This window comes from Trichosurus vulpecula, chromosome 5 (genome assembly GCF_011100635.1).
Source record: "Trichosurus vulpecula isolate mTriVul1 chromosome 5, mTriVul1.pri, whole genome shotgun sequence".
Taxonomy (NCBI): Eukaryota; Metazoa; Chordata; class Mammalia; order Diprotodontia; family Phalangeridae; genus Trichosurus; species Trichosurus vulpecula.
The window spans coordinates 186321358-186340438 of NC_050577.1; the positions used below are offsets into that span (position 1 = coordinate 186321358).

Sequence of the window (19081 nt, forward strand, 5' to 3'; positions counted from 1 at the left end):
AAATCCTTTTTTAATTTCTTTCAGGAGTTCTTTTGGGGCCTGAGGCCAAATTACATTTTTCTTTGAGGCTTCACGTGTAGTCATTTTGACATTGTTGTCTCCTTCTAAGTTTGTGCTTTGATTTGTGCCTCCCTTTCACCACAGGAACTTTCTGTAGTCAAAGTTTTTTTTTCTTTTTTTGCTCATTTTTTTTTCTGCTTATCTTGTGACTTGGTATTTTTATGTGAGAATTAGCCTCTGCTCCTGCACTGTCCCAAGCTTTGTGTGCTGGGTCTTGGGGCCTTGTGGCTGGCTCTCATTGGGCTTCAAGACCTAGCTGCTGTCTTGAAAGGCCGTTCTGCTAGTTTGTGCTAGGCAGGGTCTCCCTGTTGGCTTCCCCTGGGTGTGATGTTTCACTGATGGCCTGTCCCAAGAGGAGGGCTTTGCTGTTGGGTTGCTATGGAAGCAAGGTCTCTCTGCTGGCAGGCCCTGGGGGTGAGGTCTGACTGTTGATTGGCCCTGGGTGTTTGGTCTCACTGCTGGCCATCCCTAGGGCAGGGCCTTGCTACTAGTCTGCAATGCTGGTGAGTCCTCCCTGGTGACCTGTCCTGGGGGTGGTTTCACTGTGGTAGGGCCTCACTGTGCTGCACAGACTACTGGCTTGCCTGAGGACTTCTGGCCTGTGGGGGCTGGAGCAGGGAGGAGAGTGGGGAGTTGGGGTAGGACTTGCTAGATTGCCCTGGTACTTGGAGCTTTGCTGTAGGCCTCTTGCTGTGTGGCAAACCTATTGCTGCTCTGGGTCCTCTTTCCCCTCTAACCCCAGTGAGACAGACCTTTTCTATAGCACTGGTAAGAAGTGGTTTTAAAGTTTTTTGGACAGGAATTTGGGAGGGCTTTGGGAAATTCCTGCCTAATTTACATCATCTTGGCATCAGAAGTCAACCCTTTCAAGACTTAAGAATTGTAATTAACAAAATGATCTATCACATTCCTCCTGAGAAAAAGGTGAAGGTTCTATATCAAATGAGTCTTATTTGTGGATATGGACAACACTGGAATTTATTTGACAGATTTTGCATGTTTGTTACAAAATTTGCTTTTTTTCAGTTATGGGAGAATGAGGCAAGGAGACAATAAATGTTCTTTAATTTTACAACATAAGTCAAATTTAAAAAAAGGAAAGTCTTATAAGCCCTTAATTGTTGCAGAGGAGTTTTAATTTTAACACTGCAGAATTTTAAGTTTGGATGTAGTGTGACTAGATTTATTTATAAAAGAGATTATTTTGGCCATGGGATGAAGATGGTAATAGCTATCTAGAAATTATAATTGGGTTATGATTTTAAATATGCCAAATTTTGTTTATTTTATTAATAACTTAAGAATTTTCTTAACAACTTGAACTTGTGACATGTAGAATTATCATATCCTATTTATATTACTTGTGTTGAAATTTCTTAGGTAGTACTCTTTCTTTTTATGTATGTACCTATACTTTATTTTGATAAATAAGTGATGATCAGAATCAGCCTCCTCCCCTTCTATATACATATGTGCATACCTCTCTCTCCCTCTAACCTCTTCTCTCCCCATTTATCTTCTTGATAGTAGAACTTATACTCTGTTTTTCACCAGAGCTGTGTTTTTACACTCACATTTAGATCTGAAATCACAGTGAACAGCCTTAAGATATAATAAGGCTAAGTAATGAATCTCTCTATGTTCCTGGAATAAAATTGTTCACAAAAATCCTTAATCCAATGGATCAATGATAGAAATTGGACTTCCATTCAGATTCTGTATTTTTTTTCCACTGGGGATGAGGGTGGAATATTGTTAGAGATTATAACGTGATAAAACCAGTATGAAAACTCAGTAGAAGGGAGAAAATGTCCAGAGATAAAAAAAGAGAGCAAAATATGACATTAAGTCTGTTATCACTTTCTGTATGTTAGGTAAAATAAACAATTTATTGGTGTTCCAACTGAGATACTTGAATACTGGACACAAACAGAACTTGAAATTTTTCATCATTCTTCATTTTGAGGGTGTCAGTTGGTTTTTGAGTCATAAAGTAATCTCATTTGAAGTGTACTATAGAAGACATATGCTCTCCATAGTGAGCTTATCAAAAGTGACAACCTTCAGCTTGTCATAATTGACACAATGTGCATATGCTGTAACATCAAAAGAATGGGAAGCAAACAAAGGGAGGTACTTTTCATTCTCTAACAGCTTTTGTTAAAAGCCCTAAAGACATAGTTTTGGTCAGTTTCTGATTATGCAAACATAGATCAATTGTTAAGTGCATTAAATCTAAATTGAGAACTCATCATTATAAGAATTTGAAGTTGAAAAAGGCCTTAGAGTTCATCTTCTACAACTCTTTTGTTTTATGGATAAATTAATTGATTCCCTGAGAGGTTAAGCAGACAATAAGGATGGAATAGTGGAGCTTTTAAGTGGCTGACCCAAGACTTGAACCATGTGACCCAACCCTGTGTCTACTAGTGCTCTTTCTACTATATCATTCTGTACCTGTTGATACAAAGGATTGCAGGGTTGACTCCTCCAGTGTATCCCTAAGAATCATTCCTTTATCCCTTATATGCCTTCTTATATCTGACAGGCCCAATTTCCTGTGATGTGCTAAATTTTATGAGAGGGTCACTACTATTGATCCTATACATGGAAGAGTCTAATGAAAAGGTATCAAGAAGACAAACCAGTCCTAAAGAAAAAGCAATGTTTGGGAAAAAATAGCTGTATTTGAATGGCCACACTAACGATACTCTCATTACTGAAGCTAATTGAGAATTAATGGTACCCCCAGGTGTGATATATGATGAAATGTTAGTCAAAAGTGACATTTCGTCTCATAACATATAGAATGTTAGAACTGAATGACTCCCTGGGTTGGAGGTGGGGAGTATACTGTTGGTGATGTTAAAAGATCAATAAAACTTTGCTTTTAAAAATGAAGTGCTATTTACAGCCACTTCTTCCTAGCAACCTTCATGTAGCCTATTTTCTAACATTCTAAAGGAATCCAAACAAATTCTTTTCTGTCAGCATTACTTGCAACTAACTTTCATTTTAAATAGTGTGATGTCATATTGATGTTTTCCTTCAGAAACTGAACTATCTGTTGTAACTTTGTACTCTGTATCCACTGGGCACTTGATCAAAAAAAAAAAACTAGATTAACAGAGAAACTGCTTGAAGTCAAATGAAAATAGGAGATGAGGAAAAAATGAAATGGAGAAGAGCATTATCCTCTAAGATTGCCCTTCATTATATATTTTCATATCTAAATGGCATTTAGCTAGGACATTCTGCCATATTATGCCTAATAAGTGATAAATGGCAAAGTTTATTTTTATCCTATAGAATTGTATCTAGGTACATTTAAACAACATTTTAAGTTTGGAGAAATCTGTGTGATAGACACTTTGGGAATGTATTGTATTAATGATGCTTCCTGTTCACTTACGTACACAAACAGTGAGGGCCTTTCCCTGAGGCTTGTGATAAGAGATTGACTTTGTGAACAAGATTAGGAATCTCTGTTCTAGTGAATTAACACTTTATCTTTGATATCCTTTTTCTGCCCTGCCAGGTCTAGAAGACCTCCATTTGTTAACTGTCAGATGGATTAAGAGTATTTCATTCTGTTCAACTTATGGACCCTAAACTATCATGGGACATCTAACCCAAGTCTTTTATTTGAGTTTATATTCAGCTTTTTTCCTTTAGGACTTAGATTCAGTCACTTTCTTCTAATTCCAGTAGTTTGTCTTGGGCTTCCTCACTTGACTTCTGAGCTATTTTCTCCTTCAAGTATTTTTGAGTTGGATTTTAATTTTTTTGTTTGCTTTATTTTTGCTTTTGTAAGAGTGAAGGAGTCTGACTAAGTCACTGCCAGGTATTTGTGCTGATGAATAATTTTCTTAATGTATTGAGGATTTTATTAGTTAATATTGATTCGATATTTTGGGATATTTGTACACACCCATGTGTAAGTTCATATACACCTCATGTTGCTTTGAAATAATCTATTTCTTCATTCTTATGATACAATAGTATTATATTATATTCACATTCCATAATTTATTTAGCCATTCCTGAATTAATGGACATACTTTTAATTTTTAGCAAAATAGGTCATTGAAAAAATATATATGATACTCTTCAAAAATATAAATTATCAAAGCTGATTCAGAGATAAATTGATCATTTAAATAATCCAATATCAGAGGAAGAAATAAACCCAAAGATCACAATATCAGAGAAAGAAAAAAGGCAAATCTTCCAAAAATTATCCTGTGCCCCAAAAAGCACACAAAGGTGGCCCAAACATATAAATATTGCATGTGTTATACAGATTTCTCACAAATAGAGAGGTGGAATATGGTATTTACAATTTGGTGAAGAGAACACTAAAAAATTTATAAATCAGTATCAACTATATAAAAGTATATAGGTTCCTATCATACATCAAGCACTTCTTTTTATGTTTCCCCTCACCTGAAGATGTAAAAATTTAAAAAAATTCCCCAGGGATTGTTAATGAGCCAGTAAGTGTGAAAGAGGGAAACCTTTTTCACCAGAGATAGGCTTCCCAGTACTTCATGGCTAGTTATAAAACTGGGAGGGCCAGTTGCTTCAGTCCAGTTAATTCAGCTGAAGATCTCTTGATGCTTTCAGGCTAGACTTGTATTATGCCAGATGACATTATGCAAGATAACTGTTTTTGTTTTGTTTTGTTTTAAATCAAGGTTAAAAAAAAAAAGGTTGCAAATGCTAATGAAATTTTTTTGGCTGTGTATTTGCTTTTTCCTTAGCCCAAATAAAAGAAAGGGGGAAAAATTCAATCTGCCCTTTCTTTTTTAATGGCCCTTAATAGTATCATTGAGCATTCCATCTCTACTTGTTTGAATTTGAAGAATGAATAGAATGTAGTTAATATGTGACAACAATAAAGCTCTCCATTTTTCTCACCAAGATTGTCTGTTTTATCAGATTTACTTGTTCTTTTAAAATGTCAAGATTAGGGTTTCCTTATTCAATTTTAATTATTTATTACATTCAGGATATTTGAGGTAAGGTTTTTTTTATATTTCTGTAATTATATATTATGTGAACAATCTATATCTACTGGACAATGTAATTTTCCTTTTATGGACCACATACTATATCCTGCATCCAAAAAGAATTTAAATATAGTTTTACTCTAAATCCTGATCTTTGCTGATAAAGGGCTGCACAATCCCCAAAGGAGATTTTGAAGCAGATATTTAGGCTATTTTTACTATAAAGTTCAATTCCATGTTCTGCCATTATTTACTTTCTGCTCCATATATCATCACCAAAAAAAAATGACAAGGTAGTACAAAACATATTTTTATGCTAGAATTATTTCAGTTGGTGATGATGATGACGAATTGAAACAGAAGAGGCAGCTTGATTTTCCTAATTTAAATTGAACTCATAGTGCCATGTTTAACAACAAAAAAAGGATTGGAAACTAACATGGCAAAAGGAAAGGTCTGTGTACAAGTATAATGATATTCAATGGGGAAAAGAAAAAGCCATATGAGAAGGTATATGATGGCATCCCAGATTCTTTGCTTATTGTTAGAACTGGACAAAATTAGCAATTTTAAGAAAATCACCTGTTTCAACAATCCGGCTAGGAGCTATTGTGGGGGTGAAAGACCAACACAAGGCCAACAACAAGCATGCTACCAGCACACTTAAAAAGCCCAGGTTCTTTTGATCTGCTTTACTAAGGAAAGCCATGTTAAGGTGTTGACAAGTTTACTTTAATCCAGCATACAGACATCATTCACTTAGTTCAGGGAAAAAAGCCAGCACCCTAAACTTCAGAGCAAAATATAAAATACGAACAAATCATGAACATCAAATCCCAATTCACAGTTACCAAAATTTAACAAAGTCACAATATCCAGGTTTACAAGCTGGAGGGCTCTTAGCTACAGCTGCCTGGAGTCTCCACACCACCAAGAGTGAGAGCCCTGCGCAAATGGCTCTGTCTTCTCTTCTTATGCCATTCCAGATGCCATCAAATGTCATCTGAATGACCAGAACTTAGGTTCCTATGACTGGCTCTTGAGTTAGCACCTCCTCTTAGTACCCTGGGAGCTTCACACCCACATAGGCTTAGCACTTAATAGGGGTTTGGGCCTGGGGCTTCACCTAGTAAGACTCAATGAAATACACTGAATTAATCAAAGGAAACAAAAGCCAAACGCTTCCAGGGCACTTGGTTGAACTGAGTGCTAAGAGCCCATTTTGCACATCACCCTGGGACAGTTGTGCCCCTTTTGCATTTGTAAAGGCATAAATATATGTAGGATAAAGGATTAAACAGGATAAGCCTGTTTATTTCAAAGGCCAAGTTTTAGTCCTAGGCCTTGTATGTCTTATTTCTAATTACTTAATTTCTTGAATCACAAATGGTTGTCATTATTTTTGGACATATTAAATTCAGCACCAATCTCTTCTTTCTCTTTTATTTCTTTTTTTTGAATTTTATCATTTTTATTCAGTATTTTAGTTTTCAACACTGATTTCCACAAGGTTTTGAGTTACAAATTTTCTCCCCATTTCTACCCTCTCCCATTCCAAGATGGCATATATTCTGATTGCCTCATTCCCCAGTCAGCCCACCCTTATGTCACCCCACTCCCCCCCATCCCCTTTCCCCTTACTTTCTTGTAGGGCAGGATAGATTTCTATGCCCCATTCACTATATATCTTATTTCCCAGCTGCATGCAAAAACAACTTTTTTTGAGCATCTGCTTTTAAAACTTTGAGTTCCAAATTATCTCCCCTCTTCCCTTCCCACCCATCCTCCCTAGGAAGGCAAGCAATTCAACTTAGGTCACACATGTATCATCACATAGAATATTTCCACAATACTCATGTTGTGAAAGGCTGACTATATTTCCTTCCATCCTATCCTGTCTCCCTTTATTCAATTTTCTTCCTTGATCCTGTCCCTTTTCAAAAGTGTTTGCTTTTGATTACCTCCTCCCTCATCTGCCCTCCCTTCTATTATCCCCCCTTTTTTGTCCCCTTCCCCTCACTTTCCTGTGGAGTAAGATACCCAATTGAGTGTGTATGTTATTCCCTCCTCAGGTTAAATCCTATGAGAGCAAGACTTACTCATTCCCCAACACCTGCCCCCTCTTCCCTTCCCACAGAACTGCTTTTTCTTGCCACTTTTATGTGAGATAATTTACCCCATTCAATCTCTCCTTTTATCCCTCTCTCAATATATTTCTCTTTCACCCCTTAATTTTATTTTTTTAGATATTATCCCTTCATATTCAACTCACCCTATGCCTATGCACTCTGTCTCTGTCTCTCCATATATATATGTATATATATATATATATATATATATATATATATATATATATATATATATATATATATATATATATATATTCCCTTCAACTATCCTAATACTGAGAAAGGTCTCATGAATTCCACACATCATCTTTCCATGTAGGAATGTAAACAAAACAGTTCAACTTTAGTAAGTCCCTTATGATTTCTCTTTCTTGATTACCTTTTCATGCTCCTCTTGATTGTTGTTTTTCAAAGTCAAGTTTTCTATTCAGCTCTGGTCTTTTCACTGAGAAAGCTTGAGAGTCCTCTATTTTATTGAAAATCCATATTTTGCCTTGGAGCATGATACTCAGTTTTGCTGGGTAGGAGATTCTTAGTTTTAATCCTAGCTCCTTTGACCTCCAGAATATCCTATTCCAAACCCTTTGATCCCTTAATGTAGAAGCTGCTAGATCTTGTATTATCCTGATTGTGTTTCCACAATTCTCAAATTGTTTCTTTCTGGCTGCTTGCAGTATTTTCTCCTTGATCTGGGAATTCTGGAATTTGGCAACAATATTCCTAGGAGTTTTCTTTTTGGGATCTTTTTGAGGAGGCAATTGGTTTATTCTTTCAATTTCTGTTTTATCCTCTGGTTCTAGAATATCAGGGTAGTTTTCCTTGATAATTTCTTGAAAGATGATGTCTATGCTCTTTGTTTGATCAGGGCTTTCAGGTACTCCAATAATTTTTAAATTATATCTCCTGGATCTATTTTACAGGTCAGTGGTTTTTCCAGTTGTCTTCCATTTTTTTTTTCATTCCTTTGGTTCTGTTTTATAATATCTAGATTTCTCATAAAGTCACTAGCTTCCACTTGCTCCAATTTAATTTTTAAGGTGCTATGTTCTTCAGTGGTCTTTTGGACCTGTTTTTCCATTTGGCTAATTCTGCCTTTCAAGTTATTCTTCTCCTCATTGGCTTTTTGGAGCTCTTTTGACATTTCGGTTAGTCTATTCATTAAGGTGTTATTTTCTTCAGTATTTTTTTGGGTCTCCTTTAGTAAGTCATTGACTTGTTTTTCATGATTTTCTTGCATCACTCTCATTCTCTTCCCAATTTTTTCTCTACTTCTCTTACTTGCTTTTCCAAATCCCTTTTGAGCTCTTCCATGGCTTGAGACCAGTTCATATTTTTCTTGGAGGCTTTTGATGTAGGCTCTTTGACTTTTCTTCTGGCTGTATGTTTTGATCTTCTTTGTTGTCAAACAGGGAGTCTAGAGTTAGAGTTTGAGTTTGAGTCTGAGTTTGAATCTGAGTTTGTTTTTGCTGCCTGTTCATGTTCCCAGCCAACTACTTGACCCTTGAGCTTTTTGTCAGGGTATGACCACTTACAGAGTAGAGAGTACTTTGTCCCAAGCTTTAGGGTCCAAGCACTACTGTTTTCAGAGCTACTTCTACTCCACCATCACTGCAAGCTCTGTCACAGCTGTACTTCTCCCCCAAGAACTACCAAGCAGGACCACAATCCAGATCCAACCAGGGCACAGCAAGAGAACTTTCCTTTGTGGCCACAAAGCACTCTTTGCACTCCCACTCTGATCCACTGCTAGATTCCTCCCACCATGTGAGCCAGGGACTCAGGAAGCAGCCTCAGGAGCTTCCTGCAGTTGCCACCACTGCTGCTGTACCACCTCTGCCATCCCCAGGGATGGGGCTGGACCTCTCTAACCTCGATCCTGCAGTTTCCCACTAACCTGTTCTTTGGCATTTATGGATTAAGAAGTCTGGTAACTGGCACAGCTCAATGATCATGACCCTAAGGCCTGTTCCAGCCAGTTGACTCCAGGTCTGGTCTCTCCTGGCGTGGCCCATGCTGGGCTGTGCTCCATTCCCAGCACTGTCTGTTAGACCCTTCCCAGTGACCATCCAGGCTCTTCTGGGCTGGAGACCTATTTCCCTTTGCTATTTCATGGGTTCTACAGCTTTAGAATTTGTTCAGACCCATTTATTACAGGTGTTTACAAGACGGGGTCTCACAAAGTACTGGAAAAGCAGTTTATTATTCTCTTTAACCCATAGGGTACCATACGTTGTGTCCACATCATATAGAGGTGTTAATAAGTTGTATAAGGATATCCAGGACCAGGGCAATTAGGGCCCTTACATTAAGACCAAAGCTGAGGTCATCACAGAAGGTTTCTACTATATCTGGTTGGTCCCAATAAGCATCTGGTTTTTCCACCACCCTTCCTGATCATGTGGAACTTCCCCGGTCTTTGTATAAAGATTTAAGAGATAATTGGAATGAATTTTCCCTCACCACCAGCCCATGAGGGCTGTTTTCCCTAGGACTTGAGCTACTGTAACTTGGAAGAAGAAGGGAGGGGCCCAAATCACTGTGGGAACATCAACTCTATTAGGAACTGCTAGATACTGACAGCTACATTACTGTTAATTCCAAGGGACACTCAATAACTCCAAGGGAATATTCCAAATATTTTACTGGGAGTATTGAGGAGAAGACCGCCAGGGAAGAAAGCACCCTTACTTAGGTGAAGGGAGTAGGGTAGAAGACCTTTTCTTGAGTCTCATTTGTGGTGGCTAATCAGAAGTATAATATGGGGATGGATAATATGAGTTCTTGGCAGTCAGTACCACATTTCACCACATAGTCATTGCAGATTGTATGCCAAATGTTTTTGCAAAAAAATGGGGTGCAACTATGACACGAAACATTTTTTTTGGTTTTGAAGGCTGGTAACAGCTTTATTGGTTAAAGTCTGAAACATTGCTTGTGGTGCCCACTATAAAGTGGACAGGAGCCAGGGTGCTGAGCTTCCTTCAACAGTAGGAAGGGCTCCCTGGTCCCTACAGTGCTGGGAATGCTTGAGCTAGTGGAGATGGGAGATGACCAACTGCTAGGCCAGGAAGCATTTAACACTGGTCATGAAGTCTTGGTGTTGGTCGGCGTGGATCCAGTGGCCGGCCCCTGCGAGAGATAGGATCTGGGCTTGAGGGAACAGATGCTTGATCTCGGAGAAATGATCAGGCTGGATGAATTTCTGCTTGGCACGTCTGAGGAAGAGCGTGGGACCAGGGTAGGATTTCTGGAGCTGAGGAAAGTCGAAGATCTTGTCCATCTGGTGGATCAGGGCTTCAATGTTGACCCTCCACTTGAACTGCCCACTGCTGGCTTTCACCAGATTGGTGAGGAGGAATTGCCATATAGTGGAGTCCTGTGTCCTCCATCCTGACTCAGCAGCCACCTGGCTCTCCTCCTTGATGAGAGGACTGAGCTGCTGGTCTGCTACTTTGCATGCTTGAGAAAGGGGCAGCTCCTCGGGTATCTGTACTGACTTCATGGCTACCAAGTAGGAAGAGAAGTCTGAGATGGCTGTGGTCGTCAATGGGCTGATGTCCACTGAGATCAGGCATTCCACCAGCTCTGGCCTCTGCAGCACCAGTATCATGGCTGTCTTGCCCCCCATGCTATATCCGATGAGGACCCAGGGGGCCAGGCCAGGATGGGGCAGGAGGGCCTCGTCGGCATTCATGGCCTCATAGCTGGAATCAGGGCTGTGTGGGCTCTCTCCATGGTTCCAGGCATCCACTATCAGCACCTTTCTGCCGGTTTGCTGCTGAAGGGTCTTGCCGATGGTCTGGAAATTAATTTTGCTGCCAAACAATCCAGGCAGGAAGACCAGGGGCTGGCGGCTGTTCTTGGAGTCCAGCAGATTGTGGGAGAGGGACACCGGCCTGGGGCTGCTGCTTCTGTGTGCGGCCGGAGCCCCAGGGAGGGTGGGCCCCTGGGAAGGCAGCGGGGGCTTGCAGGCTACCCCCAGAGGCCCCTCCAGGCCCAGCTCCAGAGCCACATGCTCCGTGCTGCCTCGGCCCAGCCTGGATGTGAAACTTTTTTTTAATTGTGCTGGTATTGACTATCCTTTAGTTTCCACCAGTCTCACACCAACCTTTCACTCACTGAAAACTCTTTCCACAGCTCTGTTTTCATGCTGTTCAGCAAACACAATTACTTTCAGTAGGAAGTCCACAGAATAGTTTTTATATTTACCCATAATCAGAAAGAAATGCTTCTCATGTTAATGTATCACTGGCAGATGAACCATACAGTTTAGTCACTGCAGGAAGATGCAAGTCTTAACCATATTAAGTGACTTACTCATGGCAGCTTCATCTGCCCACCTGCTCCCCTTGCACCTATGACTCTTCTTTGGGTTGAATGATAACACCATTATTACTGCAGTGCTCTAAACAAACCATGTAAATCAGTTTTCAGAAATATACAGTGACAACAATACTGCTTGCGGCTGCTGTGGAGGGGAAGGCCAATAACACCAGCACACAGGAGGGCTCCTAGCAGAGGTTCTTTGATCTGCTTTTCTAAGGAAAGAAACTTTAAGGGGTTTACAATCTCAACTTAATTAAACATATATATATATCATTCACTTAGTTCAGGGGCAAAAGTCAGCATCCTGAACTTCAGAGCAAATACAAGCAGAAATTACCAACAGAGAAAATATCACAAATCAATAGACTAGCTTCTAACTGTCTGGCCATAGTAATAGATACATAGTTTGCAGAGAGAGAGAAGCACCAATATCTGGGTAGTCAAAGTCAGGGAGCTCTAAACAGCTACTCAGAGTCTCATCTGGCCAAATCAAACAAACATTTTCGTATGAGTGAGCCCCAAAGCCCCAAATGCTACCCTCAGAGTATATGTACTGTTTCCAATCAAGGATTCTTGATTCATTCAAAGACTCAGTATTCAAACAAAGTTTAGACTCAATCAAAGGCACTTGATTGCCTTAGTGCTGAGAAGCACTCCAAAAGAAAAAACAGCAAAAAGTCCCACTTTGCTTGCCATTATGACAAGACATTTGGCCACCATGAGAAGGTAATAGTAAATTGTGCTGTTTACCTGCACTTCAATTTAGAAATCACACTGCATCACCATCTGCCACAGGCCATTGAGGTACTTAGTTTTAATTAAGTTGATTCCAAATCTTCACACTCCATAGTGGCTACCCAAATGAATAAGAACAGAAGCAGCACCGGCAACATCAAGAGCACAGCTCAGATTGTGAAATAACACTCAAGCATGCTCAATATTTATTCATCACATATTAGGGTCAGGCTCATCTCATGGCCAAGAGGTCACCCACAAGAGTGTTGAATGCCATGTGCCCAGGGCCCAAAGTTAAGGCTATCAAAAGCATTTACTTAGTAACCTCTGACTCAGCCAGCATAATATCTCCCTCAGTGAAGGTCCATGGGATCATAGCACTAAATATTTGACCCTTTACAGGCCTCCAAAAACGGGAGAGATGTCTCCACCCATGGTACCTAAATAAAGAATCTCTCAATTGCATCTAGAGACTCAGAATCACAATCTAGTCAGCTGGGGGAATCTTCCTACTCTTCACATTCATGAAGAATCACTCGAGTATGAATTCTCTGATGGACATAAAGTAGTGTCCTTAGTTTAAAGGTAATCCCAAACTTAAATGTTTCTCTCCAGAATTAGTTCTTTGATGTTGAGCAAGTAGTGTCTTCAGGATGAAGGTCTTCCCACATTCATCGAATTCATAAGGTCTCTCTCCAGTATGAATGCTCTGATGTTGAGCAAAAGATACATTCAGGTGGAAAGCCTTCCCTTGTACGTTACATTCAGAAGCTATGAATTATTTGAAGTTGAGAAAGATCTGACTTGGGGTGGAAGGTCTTCCCACACTACTCACATTCATAAAGAATTTCCCCAGTATGAATCCTTTGATGAAAAATAAGATGTGGCTTCTTCCTGAAGGCCTCCCCACATTCACTACCCACACAAGCTTTTTCTCCAACATGAATTTTTGATATCTAATAAGATTTGAATTGCAGTGGAAGGCTTTCCCACACTACGGAAATTCATGAGGAAACTTAGCAGGATGAATTTTCTGATGGACATAAAGTAGTGTACTCCTTCTAAAAGCCTTCCTACTTGCATTATGCTCTTAAGGTTTCTTTCCTGAATGAATTCTCTGATGTACAGTAAGGTGTGACTTACTCCTGAAGGCCTTCCCACATTCATTACATTCATAAGGTCTCTCTCCAGTATGAATTCTGTAATGCTCTGTAAGTCGAGTCTTATCCCTGCAGGCCTTCCCACATTCGCTGCATTCATAAGGTTTCTCTCCAGTATGAATTCTCTGATGCAGAGCAAGGGACTTCTTGGTACTGAAGGCCTTCCCACATTCACTACATTCATAAGGTTTCTCTCCACTATGAATTCTGTGATGCACTGTAAATTGTGTCTTGTCTCTGAAAGCCTTGCCACATTCATTACATACATAAGGTTTCTCTCCACTATGAATTCTGTGATGCTTTTTAAAAAGTGTGTTATATCTGAAGGCTTTTCCACATTCACTGCATTCATAAGGTTTCTCTCCAGTATGAATTCTGTGATGCTCTGTAAGTTGAATCCTGTATCTGAAGGCCTTTCCACACTCACTACATTCATAAGGTTTCTCTCCAGTATGAATTCTCTGATGCACTGTAAGTTCTCTCTTACCCCTGAGGGCCTTCCCACATTCACTACATTCATAAGGTTTTTCTCCAGTGTGAATTCTATGATGCACCGTAAGTTCCCTTTTATATCTGAAGGCCTTTCCGCATTCGCTACATTCATAAGGTTTCTCTCCACTATGAATTCTGTGATGCACTGTAAGGTGTATTTTAATCCTGAAAGTCTTTCCACATTCACTACATTTATAAGGTTTCTCTCCAGTATGAATTCTACGATGCACTGTAAGTCGAGTCTTATCCCTGCAGGCCTTCCCACATTCACTACATTCATAAGCTTTTTCTCCAGTATGAATTCTGTGATGCATTGTAAGTCCAGTCTTATATCTGAAGGCCTTCCCACATTCACTACATTCATAAGGTTTCTCTCCAGTATGATTTCTGTAATGCTCTGTAAGCTGAGTCTTACCCCTGCAGGCCTTCCCACATTCACTGCATTCATACGGATTTTCTCCCATAGGAAATCTCTTATGCTTTAACAAAGATGTCTTATCTTTGAAGTCCTTCCCACATTCATTATCTTCTGGATGTTTATCGCCAGTAAATTCTCTGCTCCATGGACAGCTGCTTCTGGGAATATCTGCCTCTGGCATCCAAGATGCTTCCTTTCTTTCCAAATGGTAGATCACATCTGGTTTGGAAACTGCAAATCCCAAAGACTCCAAGTTCCTATAGTTCTCCAGCATCACATCTCTGTACAACTTTTTCTGAGATGGGGTCATCTGCAGCCACTCCTCTTTGGTGAATTCCACGGCCACATCCTTGAATGTCACTGATTGCTTTTGGGGCCTGGCTGTCAGCACAGGAGCCATTCCCTCTTCCTCAAGGCAAGAGGGGCAGAGGCCAGAGAAGGTAGAGTCACAAATCCTAGTGGTCTGCTTTCCTGTGTCCTCTCCTCCCACAGATCTGAAAGCCCTTGCAGTTCTCAGAGTGCTTGTAGTCTTCTCTGTCTTGTTTCTCTCTTTCTCTGGCTTCTCTCTCTCTCTCTCTCTCTCTTTCTCCTTCTCCTTGGGATGAATTCTCCTTGTGAATTCTCAGTTCTGCATTCTGTAGATTCTCCAATCTCTGGATTATCGCTTCTCTGAGTTCTGAGTTCTCTATTCTCAGTTCTCTGAGTTCTAAATTCAATGCCTATCCTCTGGGTATATATACCCTTTTTCAGGGCCCAAAGGATTCACAACTCTCATGACCTAATTAGCACAAAGGTGTGGACCTGGGACTTCCTACCTACTTAACAAGAGGTGGGTTGACCTGGGGCTTATCACCTCATTAGCAAAAGAATGTGGGCCTTCCAGAAACAAGCCTCCTCTAATCAAGCTTCTTTAACTAGCTTCACCTAAGGCTTATTAAATGGGCATTGAAGATCTTTAATCACTGATTAGCATCACATATAGTGACAATGCTGGTGTGCTGAGAATTCTAGGCCTGAAGCTCACAATGTATAAGAGATAAATATGAATCCATATGCCACTGGTAAATACATTACTTCTCTGTTTACCTTTTAAGAGGCATGATGAACAGAATTATGCCATGTGAGGAGTACACAATGAAAGGTTATAAACCAATTTTTGGACTGAAAACACAGGCTGCATTGATTATGGGGTGGCGATGATTATATGGTGAAATATGGTACCCTGCAAGGACACAGTTTTATATCTTTATAGTAATTCTATTCAGGTTTTTCTTGCTGTTGTTCAGTCATTTTCTATTTGTGTCCAACTCTTTGTGACCTCATTTGAATTTTGGGGTTTGTTTTTGTAAAAGACACTGGAGCAGTTTGCCATTTCTCCACTTAATTTTGACAGATGAGGAACCGAGGCAAACAGGGTTATGTGACTTGCCCAGGGTCCCATAGCCAGTAAGCGTCTGAGGCCAGAGATGAGTCTTCCTAATTTCAGCCATGGCACTCTATCTATTTGCCACTTAGCTGCTCATTCAGGCTGTTGGGGGTAGGGTTAAATGATATAGCCCATGGAATTGCCTGAACCATGTAGTACAGTTAATAAAAATATCCAGTTCCAGAGGTTGGGAAGAAACTCTAGTAAAGGAGATGAATTAACTTCACTATAAAAACTCCTGAGATTGCACTTGGTGATTTCCAGTAGATCATTAGAGACTAAACAAAGTTGCCACACCAACCGCTGTAGTTACTTTTTCCTTTTTCAGAATAACTGACCAGGCAATTCCGGATCTGAGCAAATGACATGGTTATAAATCTTTGATCTGCGTTCAGATTCCAGGATTCCTTCTGTGGATGTGCATAGCATTTTCCATCGTGAGTCTTTTGGAATTGTCTTGGATTATTGTACTTCTGAGAAGAGTTAAGTCATTTATAGTTGATCCTTGCACAATGTTGTTGTTACTAATTATAATGTTCTCCTGCTTCTACTCACTTCACTGAGTTCATGTAAGTCTTTCCAGTTTCTCCAACATCTACCTGCTTATCATTTTTTATAGTGCAATAGTATTCCATTATATTCATATCCCACAACTTGTTCAGCCATTCCCTAATTGATGGGTATCCCCTGAACTTCCAATTCTTTGCCACCACAAAAAGAACTACTATAAATATTTTTGTCCATGTGAATATTTTTCCTTTATAATGATCTCTTTTAAATATAGACTTATTAGTAGGATTGCTGGATCAAAGGATACGCACAGTTTTATAGCCCTTTGGACATTGTTCCAAATTGCTCTCCAGAATGGTTGGATCAGTTCACAACTCTACCAACAATGCAGTCATGTGTCAGTTTTTTCATGGCTTCTCCAACATTTATCATTTTCCCTTTTTGTCATATTAGCCAAATAGATAGGTGTGAGGTGGCACCTCAGAGTTCCTTTAATTTGCATTTCTCTAATCAATAGTGATTTAGATCAATTTTTATAAGACTATAGATAGTTTTAATTTCTTCATCTGAAAACTGCCTGTTTATATCCTTTGATGACTTATTAGAGAACGACTTGTATTCTCATAGGTTTGACTCAATGTCCTACAAATTTGAGAAATCAGGCCTTTATCAGAAACACTGGCTGAAAAATTGTTTCCCAGCTTTCTACTTTCCTTCTCACCTTGGTTGCATAAGCTTTGTGGCAAACACTTTTTAATTTAATGGAATCAAAATGATATATTTTGCATTTCATAATGTTTTTTAATTCCTTGTTTGGTCACAAATTGTTCTATTCTCCATACATGTGACATAGCTCCATTCCTTACTCTCGTAATTTGCTTACAGTATCACCCTTTATGTCCAAATTATCTACCCATTTGTAAGGACAAACAAAGTGGGCCTTTTTCTTGTTTTTTTTTCTTTTGGAGTGCTTCTCAGCACTAAGGCAATCAAGTGCCTTTGATTGAATCTTATCTTTGTTTGTAGGAGGGCCTACACCCTTTTGCTAATTAGATCAGGAGAGGTATGTGTGGGATAGTGAGAGAATAAAGTGTGAAGTCTTCACAGGGAATATGTATGTGTGTGTGTGTATATATATATATTATTAATGTTTGAGAATCAATATTTAGAGAAAAGGGAAATGGGATACATTTGAGTCTGTGGGAATCTGATTATTTAGCCTTTAGGAATGTCTTTCTCTCCCTTCTTCTTTAGATTTGTAGATATCACCTCAGCTGTGAATGGAATACAAGATTGTGAAAGCTTCCCTATGAATAACCCAGGCAAGGTGATACTCAAATAGTACAAATTTAGTTAGGATGTAGACCTCACTAGGCCTAAGTTTCGTTTTCCTGTAAATCATATGATTTTGGGGAAATCAGGTGGCATTCCCCTCTCCCCCTCCCCTAGCCTACTCACAAACCGCCATCTTAACATTAAAGTTTCCTTATAAGGTAATTCTGTAGTTTCTGTCCTGGTATTGGGTAAAACTTATTCTTGGTTAGATTGTGAGGCCACCTGTCCCCGCAAATGGGGACAGAGGTCCAGCCTCTGGGGTGGGATTTCTTAGAATTGTTTGTACAAGGATATATATCCCCTTGCTTGCCTTCTCCCCCTTGCCTCTCTTCACTACCATCTCTGCCCTGGTAGTGGGAGATGCCCAATTCTTGTGAGACTTGATCAAATAAAGCTTCTGTTTTGTTTCTACCTTGAGAAAACCAAGACACCTCTGTTTTTTTATTTGAGCCAGTGGTCTGTTGTCCCACACAGGTAGCAGTTAAGCTAGGAACTCTCAGAACTGAGGAAGGAGAGGTTTTGCTTGGGGGCTCACTCATTGGAAGAGTGTTTGAGTGGAAACTCTGGATAGCCCTTAAGAAGTCCCCTCTCCTCTCCCTCCCCCTGTTGCAACAATCTGGCTAGCAGCTGCTGTGAGGGTTTAAAACCAACAACAACTAACTCATTGAATGATGCAAGCCCAGGTTCTTTTCATCTGCTTTACTAAGGAAAGCAACATTAAGAGTTAACAATCTTACTTTAATCCAGTATACAAATATCATTCACTTAGTTTGGGGGGGAAAAGCCAGCACCCTGAACTTCGGAGCAAATACAAACAAATTACAAACATCAACAGATAGACCTTGTCTAATTCAAATCTCAATGCATAGTTACCAGAGTTTAACAAAGTCCCAACATCCTGGTTTACAAGCTGGAGGGCTCTTAACTACATCTGCCTGGAGTCTCCACATCAGCACACAGCCAATTGAGAGCCGTAAGCAAATAGCTCTCCCTTCCCATTTTATGCACTCTTTAGCCATCATCAAACATCATCTGAGGGACCAGAACTTAAGCTCTTACTATTGGCTCTGGTCTTAGCAACTCCCCTTAGGACCCTGAGGGCTTCATGCCCACATAGGCTTAGCACCTAGTAGCTAGGAGTTTTGGGCCTACTTGGGAGTGAAGATATAATCAGATCTCCCTTCCTTGGCCCTACCTTAGTTACCAATGCACCGCCCCCCACCTTGAAAACCAAGATGGTGGTGATTCTCTCTCTGGTAACTATGTATCTATTACTACCGACAGACAGCTAGAAGTCCTCTCTGCTGATTTGTGTTGTTTGATCTGTTTATATAATTTCTGTTTGTAATTTCTCTTTGTGTTTTCTCTGAAGTTCAGAGACTTTTTCCCTTGAACTAAGTGAATGATATATGTATGTTCAATTAAAGTAAGGTTGTTAACCCTTTAAAGTTGCTTTCCTTAGAAAAGCATTTGAAAGA

General features: G+C 39.8%; 2 protein-coding genes across 2 annotated transcripts; both read right to left on the reverse strand.

Annotated features, from left to right (window-relative positions):
* Positions 1 to 10259: 10259 nt before the first annotated feature.
* Positions 10260 to 11215, reverse strand: LOC118849825 (protein ABHD11-like). Its single transcript, XM_036758841.1, is given in 2 exon segments — positions 10260 to 11182; positions 11185 to 11215. Coding segments are annotated over 2 exon segments (954 nt in total).
* A 2137-nt stretch (positions 11216 to 13352) lies between these two features.
* On the reverse strand, positions 13353 to 17127 carry LOC118851126 (zinc finger protein 501-like). The gene is made up of 2 exons (XM_036760663.1): positions 17118 to 17127; positions 13353 to 14692 (listed from the first exon to the last, which is right to left on the reverse strand). Exons 1-2 carry the CDS (start codon positions 17125 to 17127, stop codon positions 13353 to 13355), a joined length of 1350 nt encoding a protein of 449 aa, XP_036616558.1.
* Positions 17128 to 19081: the final 1954 nt, after the last annotated feature.